The sequence below is a fragment of the Anarhichas minor genome, unplaced genomic scaffold, assembly GCF_050575085.1.
Source record: "Anarhichas minor isolate MPS153535 unplaced genomic scaffold, ASM5057508v1 ptg000017l, whole genome shotgun sequence".
NCBI classification, from domain to species: Eukaryota; Metazoa; Chordata; class Actinopteri; order Perciformes; family Anarhichadidae; genus Anarhichas; species Anarhichas minor.
This window is the reverse complement of record NW_027466463.1, coordinates 10,092,501-10,102,253: the sequence shown is the minus strand read 5'-3', so window position 1 is coordinate 10,102,253 and position 9,753 is coordinate 10,092,501. Positions and strand designations below refer to the sequence as shown.

The 9,753-nt window shown below is 40.4% G+C and overlaps 3 protein-coding genes across 5 annotated transcripts in view; 2 read left to right on the top strand and 1 right to left on the bottom strand.

The window, feature by feature from the left end:
- Positions 1–1,272: 1,272 nt before the first annotated feature.
- Positions 1,273–2,880, top strand: ptges3l (prostaglandin E synthase 3 like). The gene is made up of 6 exons (XM_076093436.1): positions 1,273–1,378; positions 1,577–1,643; positions 1,775–1,873; positions 2,250–2,339; positions 2,545–2,607; positions 2,718–2,880. The coding sequence occupies exons 1-6, from the start codon at positions 1,320–1,322 to the stop codon at positions 2,724–2,726; spliced, it is 387 nt and encodes a 128-aa protein (XP_075949551.1). The 5' UTR covers positions 1,273–1,319; the 3' UTR covers positions 2,727–2,880.
- Positions 2,881–3,646: 766 nt separating this feature from the next.
- aarsd1 (alanyl-tRNA synthetase domain containing 1) lies at positions 3,647–6,585 on the top strand. Its single transcript, XM_076093435.1, has 12 exons — positions 3,647–3,805; positions 4,121–4,249; positions 4,417–4,576; positions 4,673–4,730; positions 4,820–4,976; positions 5,146–5,262; positions 5,361–5,491; positions 5,586–5,652; positions 5,771–5,862; positions 5,930–5,984; positions 6,065–6,159; positions 6,243–6,585. The coding sequence occupies exons 1-12, from the start codon at positions 3,767–3,769 to the stop codon at positions 6,379–6,381; spliced, it is 1,239 nt and encodes a 412-aa protein (XP_075949550.1). The 5' UTR covers positions 3,647–3,766; the 3' UTR covers positions 6,382–6,585.
- A 143-nt stretch (positions 6,586–6,728) lies between these two features.
- LOC142951706 (myoferlin-like) overlaps positions 6,729–9,753 on the bottom strand; it is a 26,300-nt gene continuing 23,275 nt past the window's right edge. For 2 of the 3 annotated variants that reach the window (XM_076093432.1, XM_076093433.1), the window contains 8 exons: positions 9,665–9,753; positions 9,483–9,578; positions 9,097–9,238; positions 8,857–8,956; positions 8,551–8,744; positions 7,901–8,010; positions 7,586–7,733; positions 6,729–7,424 (listed from right to left, as the gene is read on the bottom strand). In XM_076093432.1, coding sequence (XP_075949547.1) covers positions 7,386–7,424; positions 7,586–7,733; positions 7,901–8,010; positions 8,551–8,744; positions 8,857–8,956; positions 9,097–9,238; positions 9,483–9,578; positions 9,665–9,753 — 918 coding nt within the window. In that variant the 3' untranslated portion in view covers positions 6,729–7,385. Of the gene's footprint in view, positions 7,425–7,585; positions 7,734–7,896; positions 8,011–8,550; positions 8,745–8,856; positions 8,957–9,096; positions 9,239–9,482; positions 9,579–9,664 lie in introns of those variants that run through there. The other variant, XM_076093434.1, reaches the window with a different exon arrangement.

The following is a 9,753-nucleotide window of genomic DNA, read 5'->3' as shown; positions in this document are numbered from 1 at the left end:
TTTACAGCTTAAAAAGGTGTTAAATACCATTTGGTGATGATTAATGTTTTTTGTGTTAATGTAAGAGCAGTCAAAACAGACCGGTCAAATTTGACCGGGAACACTAAAGTAAGGGGGGAGAAACGAACACGACAGGAGGGTTAAATTATACCAGATACAATTCCATACATGATTCACAAGTATACAGACTTAAAAACACAAAGACAGATACAAAAAAAGTGCTTGTGTGCTTGGGCCAAAGCCGCCGAGCTGAGCGGGCGGAGCCACATTGTTGTTACAACAGGTCAGCTGCCGTAAATCAGTTTTATGATTTTAGTCGAGTCATCTGAGCCCCCCGTTCTCTGTATACATCCTTAGAGTATGACACGTTGTACTTCTTTTGTTTCTCATTCATTTTATTGAAGTATGATTTTGCTGGTTTTGAAACAAAAGGGAACATAATACACTCTTTCCAAATAATTACTTTTATAGTCATTTACAACAATCAGCTAACATAATGAAAATAAATCATCCGTGTTATTATCATTTCAAAGTACATAAAAACGTTTTAAAATAAAACCCCATAAAATGTCCAATCCAAAAATACAAGTCTGAAAATATCTTCACTCTTCCTCTGCTTATATGTAGGTGTCAGTAGGTGCCACAAGCTGCCAGTGCCACCAGTAGTCAGAGGAGGGCCACCCGAATGTTGAATGTAGTTCAAAATCTGAATAGACCAACACAAATACTAGGAGTACAATTTACATCTGGTGTTTACTGACTTCCAAATGCTTTTTCTACATTTTCAAATGTCCCATTTAATGTCACCCTGCTCTGTTTAGTGTCTCCCTGCCCCCACCTTCACCCTCTTAGCACCCAGGGTCGGGGGTGGCTGAAGTATTGGAGAACCCAGAAAATGCATTTGTTTTCCTGAGAGTTCCACTGACTATAAAGGGCAGGGGGAGGGGCTGTGGCAGACAAGTGTCCCAGCAGCTGATACCAACTGCTCTATATATAGCCACCAGGCCCTGTTCACTGCATTAGAGCACACAGCCCGAACAAACAAGCCACATGCTTTTTACTCTCTGGAAGTTAAAGGAATAGGAAAGTAGTTTCTGTCGTAGTACTGCGCAAGAATTACAATGAACAAGCCAAAAATTGACAGACCAGAGGAGAGGTAAGTGCTGCCAGTCTCTTTTTGAGTACTTATGACTTTGCTTTATTTGACTAATCCTAATGTGTGATCATATATTTGATTCATAACAGTTTCTCTGTGTCTTAACAGCCAGCCAGCACATGCGCTGTGGTTTGACAGAAAGAAATATGTAACCATCAACTTCATGGTTCAGAGACCGAAAGATGTCCAGGTTGATATCCAGCCAGATAAAATGATTTTATGGTGAGTTCAGACATGTGTTCCCTTTTGTTTCTCTGTTCGTGAAATCTCTTTCTTGCATTCTGTCTTAAGAAACATACTTTGTAGAACAGCGTTTGTTGAAAATCATGTGGCTAGTTGTCTTTACAATAAAGTGTTGTAAATTGTATATATTTAAACTAAATTGTTCTCTTGACAACCCTGTCCTGTCTTCACAAACAGCTGCAAAAATGACACCGATGACGTGATCTACAATGAGCTGCACTTCTACGACAAAGTTCTAATCAATGTAAGCATCCGCTTTTTTGGCGCAATGAGACCGATGACATAAAACTGATTCTATACGTTGTATGCTGAGATATACAGTCAGTTTGATGTTTAATATAAATGTGTTGATTTTTCCTGATAACACTTTAAAAGGACTCCAGAGAAAGAGTCTATGACCGCACCATCAATCTCTTGCTAAGGAAGGGGAAGCCTGATTATGCATGGCCTCATCTCCAGAAGGATCTGGCTAAGGTAAGTGTGCGTGTGTCTGTATGTGTGTGTGTGTGTGTGCGTGTGCGTGTGTGTGCTTAAATTGGTCACCCACATTTAAGTCTTAACATTCTTACGTCCTTAAGAAATGTTTGAAGTTTTCTTGTGAATTTTGTGTGTAACTTTTAAAAGCGTGGATTCTATAGAAATGGGGAAATATTTCAGAAACTATTTATTATATTTCTCACCACACTATTTGCAAATCAAGTGATACCACGTCAGGTGCCGACCCCTCTGTTGAAAAACTCCTGTGGCACAATGAAACATGGGTTTGACTATAGCATTTTAAATGACACTTGAACTAAAAGTATAATAAGGATAGAAATTAAAAACGTGTTGTTTCTCCTTCTCTTTGCAGCCCAGCTGGATTTCTGTAGACTTTGATAACTGGAGGGACTGGGAGCATGAAGAAAACGATGGAAAAGAGGAGTACGATAGATACATGGATGTGAGTAAATGCAATGTCTCCAGTTATAAAATCAACTAAATTACGATAATGTTCAGGATTTTAGGAAACCGTGCATGTACTTATGTACTTTGCAATATTTACATTCTTTCTCTGAGTGTATGTGCGTGCGTGCGTGCGTGTGTGTGTGTGTGTGTGTGTGTGTGTGTGTGTGTGTGTGACTAAACACTTGGGTTTTCTCTTATAGATGATCAAAGAAATGTCTGTCACTAATAAAGGACAAATGCCAGATATGGGGGATCTTAGTGATGTAAGTGCAGATGGTAGTTTGAGAGGTTACTATTAAAATTGAATATGGATTGTTTCCATTTGATCATTTAAATTGTGACATCGACCACTTTCTTCCTTCTTCTTTTGCAGTCTGACTGAGACTCACAGCACTCTCCGCTGCTGGAGGCCACTACAACTCTATATGATACTGACGACAGTACTATGTTTGCTAAAGTTTGTAATATTTGCAGATGATTTGAAATGTTGTTGTCAAAATACTGTTCTTATATGTGATATTTTCTATGGAATTACTTATTGACATGTTATTTTCCACTGTTGCTGATGTATCGTTGTCAATTTTAATCAATAAAAAAAAAAGTTTAGCAACCAGGGTTTGAAAGTCATTATGATATGTTGCACATGGGGTAACACATTTTATGTTAATATGATTTTACCAGTAAATTACAGGCTTTATACTGGATTATGGGGATGGGCATGGATGAACATGGTTGTTTGTTTCACTAACTCCAGAAGATGACAGTAAATCAGCAAAAAAATACGCCAGCTTCATTCATTATTTCATTTTTGGTATAGCAGTATATACACCGGCAACATAGACATGGACAGAAAAGAAAAAGTATAAAGTGCCTTTTGCAAAAAAATTGAAAAAGCAGCAAGATTTGTTTTTCATACATGCTGTGTGTTTTATGTATTGTTTTATTTCATTCAATCAACATGATTATATGTCTGCAGAAGATTAGTCTTCTATGTAACCATTGGTGATAGGCAATGATGTGCAGGTTTTAGCTTATGCTTTAGCTACAAACCTATATCATATCTGTCTAGTCACTAGACAGATATGATATAATATAGATATAGATAAAATGCACTAGACTCTAGTGCATTTTATTATTAACTTATGTATGTACAATGACAACATGACCCACATGTCCTTAATGTTTCACCGGCAAAACTAAATTATACTCGGGGATTTAAATTTTAAAAACTAAGTTAAAAATGTCTTTTTACTACGCTTGTATATGAGGTTTTAAAAGCTGTCAATAAAAAGGAAACAAGTCGAAGCCAGCCAAGTCCGGTCTAGCCAAGTTTGGGCTACGTTGCTTGCCGTAGTAAGCCGAGTCAGTTTGACTTGCTTAGTTCATGTGTCAGGTAGACTTTTTCCTCAAATATTCCCCAGAATGGCGTTTCAGTGTCAACGAGACAGCTATATGAAAGAGGTATGAAGCAGTTTCAGCGCTGCACTTTTTAATAGCTTGCGAAAACACCGAATTTACCATTCGGTCTCTGCTGAAATAATTAGCATGGCTGCTAACTACAGTGGGAGCGCAGTATATGGGGAGCACGAGCTAGTTATCCACTAACTCACGTTACTATTACATTTGTTTTCGGGAATTGCACGTTTGGTATCTGTTGAAATGTATAATGTAACGTACAAACGTCAGAGCAGCCCAATATGTATTTAAAGCTAGCCACTGGTGCCAGTCCCCCTCCCCCTGCACGCTGTTTACATTTCCTCATTGTTTTGCTTTCAGTTCGTTACCTCTGTGGTGTCCTGCTGCGCAGCTGAGCTCAAACATGAAGTCAGTGGAAAGAAAGAAACCCTGAAGGGCTTCAATGTAAAGCTCCAAGACACCATCTTGTTCCCCGAAGGAGGCGGCCAAGTAAGCCGTTTTTTTGTAAATCATAAGAATTCACTGCATGTGTAGATACATCTTCTCGTGACTCATTTGGGAGTCGTTTGTGTCAGAAGTATTATAAAGTAATCAAAAAAGCCACACTACATGATGTTACTCTCATAATTTTCAAGCTTTGTGTTGTCCTCCTTCAGCCAGATGACCACGGGCTGATTGGAGATGTCCCCGTGTTGAGGGTGACGAGGCAGGGAGCTGACGCCGTACACTTTGTGGGCTCACCTCTGGAGGTGGGCCAGGAGGTGCAGGTGAAGGTGGACTGGGAGAGGAGGTTTGACCACATGCAGCAACACTCAGGTGAGCGTCTCAGCGAAACAGGTTAGGGACTGTTGTATCATACGTTGTTATAACACACTTGCTCAAAGCTGCAATTGTTGTCTTCCTGTTTCTTAGGTCAACATTTGATCACAGCGTTGGCAGATAACTTTTTTGGATACAAGACCACATCCTGGTATATTACCACTGCACTGCGCCATTTCCCTGTAAGCATTAAAAACTCGTGGGTTTACCTCTCTTCTCTGGTTTTCTTTTGTTTCTCAGGGAACTGGGGCGTCAGAGAAGCACCATTGAACTGGACACTCCCTCTGTGAAGCCGGCCCAGCTCCAGGCTCTGGAGGAAGCCGTAAACGAAAAGATCAGAGTCCATGTCCCTGTCACCGTCCAGCTCCTCTCTATAGACGATCCTGCTGTGGAAAAGGTGCATTTACTGATATTACTGGTGCTAAAGTACAGGCCTCTTACTGTGCAATCAATTCAAGTTCTAGATATTGTTTCGGCACACATCTTCTTTTGAATGTACTACATCTATTATAAGGAGATTTTACATCTTCAGTTAGTCACATGAGTTGTGTGTGTGTGTGTACCAGGTGAGGAGTCGAGGGCTGCCAGACGACCATGCAGGGCCGATACAGATCATTGATATCGAGGGCGTCGATGCCAACATGTGCTGTGGGACCCATGTGTCTAACCTCAGTCACTTACAGGTTCAACTTCACACACAAGCAGTTACTTGTGCCTTATACGATACTTAACATGTATTCATGTGTCATATTTGTAACATTTCAATTGATCTGAATTTTAGGTTATAAAGCTACTGGGAACTGAGAAAGGAAAGAAAAACAAAACCAACCTGATCTTCCTGACAGGAAACAGGGTTTTGAAGTATGCTGAGAAAAGCTACAGCACAGAGCGATCGATGGTGTCTCTCCTGAAGTAAGTCTGAGTCGTCAGAATATCACCGATGTGAGTTAGTCATTCTTTGAGTTTTAAGTGGGGGGAAAAAAAAATCCTCAACTTTGTTCAACAGAACTGGACCCGATGAGCACGTTGAGGCTGTTGACAAGTTGCAGAAGTCTGTTAAACTACTTCAAAAAGTAAGAACATTTCATCAGTGATTTCTTTCTTTAGACGACGAGCACTGTGTCACATGTTTGCTGCTGCAGAACAAACTGCACATAGACTCTCTAACTATCATAAACATGTCTTGGGCAGACTAACCTGAGCCTGCTACGAGACATGGCTGTTCTCGTCACTCAGAACTTTAAGAACGACCCCCAGAGAGGCAACTTCTTCAGCTTGCACAAGTAAGAGACTCTTCTTCAAAGTACATCAATTAAGTATTTCAGAAACAAAATGTCTTTCTTTCTACAGGAAAGAGGGCGACAATGAGTTCATGAATATCATTGCCACTGAACTAAACACTGAGGTAAGTGTAAAACATGGCTGCTTACTTCTTGGTATTAGCTGTTAAATGTTTTTGTGAAGCCTCATTCCGTCTGTTCTTAGGAAACTTTGGTTTTCCTCACTGTTGGAGAGGAGAAGGGACCGGGTTTGTTTCTGCTGTCCGGACCCAGTGGACAAGTGGCTGAGATGGGACCGCGGTAAGAGAGACACACCACCACATATTCATTTAGCCTCTGCTTTCATGTAGGTTGGTACGATATGAAGTCTCTGTGCTCCCCAGGGTGTTGGAGATGCTCCAAGGGAAGGGGGCAGGGAAAAACGGACGTTTCCAAGGAAAAGCCAACAGCCTGGCTCGAAGAGGGGAGGTGGAGGCTTTCCTGCAGCAGCACTGCAAACATCACACCTCGGAGGAAGAATAAACGTGGCAATGGTTCAATATTTCTTTAGAGAAACGATACATTTAGAAGGCAAAAAGGATCTCTTACCTGGTTGTGAAAGGTATTATTTTGTTGTAAAGACTAAATGTGTGAAATACTCGATCATTTCTGTGATAATGTATGTAACTGGGACTCCTGTACATATGTAATGTGTAGTTTTTATTCATTTAAAAGTCATCTGTTAAACCTTGTTTTCAGTCTTCATTTCCATGGTTGTTGTTTTTTTTGCTTACGGGTTCAATTTAGACGCAGACAATTAAAAAAAGATGAATCCTGCTGCTCATATTGTTCACAGCTGTTTTAGACAATAGACACCAACACCAGTTGAATCATTTTTAAATATTTTTAATTCCAAAGACTTGTGGAAATGTAATATACAAGTGTCAGACACCCTAAACATGACTGCTGGTAGCGGAAGACTTAATTTGTTTTTGGCACGATTATTTTTGAATGACTAGAAACCCTTGGACATTTTAATGCAACAGTCCTGTAATAAATACCTTGGTGAAACTTTTATAATCACCTAATTTACATTCAGAATGCCAAAATAGAAACATTACATTAATGTGCAATCCAATACAACAGAACTACTAAATGCAGCCTCAAAAATCCCCCAAGAGCTGAATTTCTTGCACACACACACCATCAAATAAACACGATAAGAGTTGATGACAGGACGGTTGTAATTAAACTGTACAGGGGGTTCTAGTTCCTCATCCCTCAGTGTTTTTGATAAAAAGCAGTGGTTTGGAAACAAATCACAAATGTATTGCTCACGAGTCGGTCACAGTTTAGCGGTGTAGAGAAAGTGCTCATGGTAAAATATGATAATATAGTGCACTTGTGCAAGCACCCCTTTCCCATTTAGACCTTTATAAAATACTATAGGCAGTAAAAAACGAAAAGATGGAGATTGTTTGGCAGTAGTTGTGCTCAGTTAGTGTGATCATCCTGTAGACATTCCTTTCCAGTTCCACTGCTCCGGGTTATTGAAATGGTTTCACGATCTTCATCGAGATGTAGTTCTGGAAAAGGCAAAAGAGAACAATGTAATTATTGCTTCACTTCATCACCTGCCACATAATGAACATGTGTGCGTATTTGGAACCACTGCATGCACTTTTGAGTTATACCAGCCAAACTCAAACCAAAGGAAGTCAGAATAGTATCTCTCGTCGGTCCTTACCGGTAAAGAGTACAACATGATGGCGAGGAAGAGCCCCACTATGGTGAGGCAGACGAGTCCGATGAAGAGGCACCTGAACCTTCTCCACACAATGAACTTCATGGTCTTACATGGGTTGGTGAACCAAAAGAAGGATGTTTCTGGACGACTGAGGGTTGTGGAAAATGAAAGACAGGGTGTATTTGTTTATATTACTTGCAAAACTACATTTTTCTTATTTTAACTAGCAGGTAAGACACATTAATGGGATACATTTTGTAAAGGTTCAATCTACAGAATATTAAATACGGTTTGTTTCACAGGCTGGGTTCTTACTTGGGAGGGTCCAGTTTTGGGTTCATGTTGGGATCGTCCCGGCCTTTTCCTGCAGGTCTCTCATCTGAGTCTGCTTCACCAACAATCTCCAGCGTCATCTCCACTTTACCCTGTAAGCACAAGACGAGCCGACATGGTGAGCAACACACTGGATAACAACGTAATGACCATAAGGATCTCTGACACTTTCAGAATATTAAAATGAAGCAGAATCTATTCATCAGACTTATGCAGGTAACTATAAACTTTTCAGTACTTTTTTAGGAGTAGGAGAATATGAAATTGTTAAAACCGAAGCGGGGTAATATCCTTATTGCAGAAAAGACAATAGCAGTGTTTCTATGCTCTTCTCATTTTAGATTAAATGAGTGTTAATATGTGGAAACCCATCTGACTAATCAGAACAAAGCTGAGGCGCAGGAGGAGGAATGATGTCATTCCTTTTGTTGGTTTACCTAAAACTGTTTTCTGTCAAGTGTTCTTTACGTCGTTCCTTAATTCCTGCTCAGTCTACTGCTGTGTTTTAAGTGTTTTAACTCATGCTGAGTTGGCTTCTTATCCAATTAATTTGCTCAAGTCAATTTACCTAAAAAGAAAAAAGATAAAAACGCATCCATCCATCTTTGGGTGTACTTCCTCTTCATACTTACGCCCAGGACCTTTATTCCATCCTGTTCAATGGAACATGGCCACCAGCCTCTGACTGACTGCTGAGCAAACAGAGACTTGGCTTGCACTGGTTTGTCTGGAGTTCCTATTTCCACATCATCCATCATCTCCAGAGAGCACTTCTCTGGGGTCTTCGCAGGAGGAACCAGGTTACGCAGATCCAGCTCCAGAGTGCCTGGGACCACAGAGTATTATACCATGAATGACCAGGGTTTGTAATTGGCTGAAGGTAAATCAGACACTTAATTTAGAGTTAAACAAAGAAAGCTTTTTTTGAAGCGTCTCACCGAGGTAATCGTCCAGTGAGAATTTGTCGTTATCCCATATCTGGACAATAAACTTGGGGGGAATCCTGAACTCTGTTTTGTCAAGACTCCAGAATTGCTCCTGTTGGATAAAGAACACGGGGAAACATGTTTTAGATTCGCCATTTCAACAACGCAGGCTTTATTTTCAAATTTGTACACGAGTAAAATGGTCCTTGTTTTATTTTAAACCAATTGTTTGATAATCCAGACAAGCCTCACCTTCTTGGAAACCAGGCAGAGTTGTTCAGCTGGCAGGTACTCAAAGTCAAAGACGAACCTCCAGTTAAAGTTGCCGTCTCCGTCCAGAGACCTGTAGTGGACGTCGGTCTTCTGCTTGTTCTCCTCCATGCCTGGCATCCAGCTGGCAAAGGGGACAACAGGTGACAGCATTCATTGTCCTGTGCCAACTGGTTCCACGGTAATCTTCCACTATACAAGTTTGCTTTTAAAGAATCAAATCAAATCAATCAGTTAAAAGAGGATTTTAGAAATGGGTGCTGATGGGAAAAAGCATTAAAGGGCAAGACAAAAAAAAAAAAAAAGACACACACACACACTAATATATATACATAGTGAAGTTAATTTGAATGATTTATCAGCAATACCCTTTGACATAGACGTCACTCATTTCTTCTCCTGTGATGCTGGTCTCATCTAAAGTCACGTCTGTGGTGTTCCAGATGACAGCACGCAGGAAATAACTGACAATTCAAAAACAGCAGGCATTAACTCAGTGACCTCTAATGTTAGCATTGATGACTCACACGAAGAGCGGCACAGCACTCACTTCTTAGCCTTGCGTGGCGTGATGTCAAAAGGAGGTCCAGGGACTCCGATGCTTTTGGGGAAAACATCCACCCACATCTGAAGCTGTCC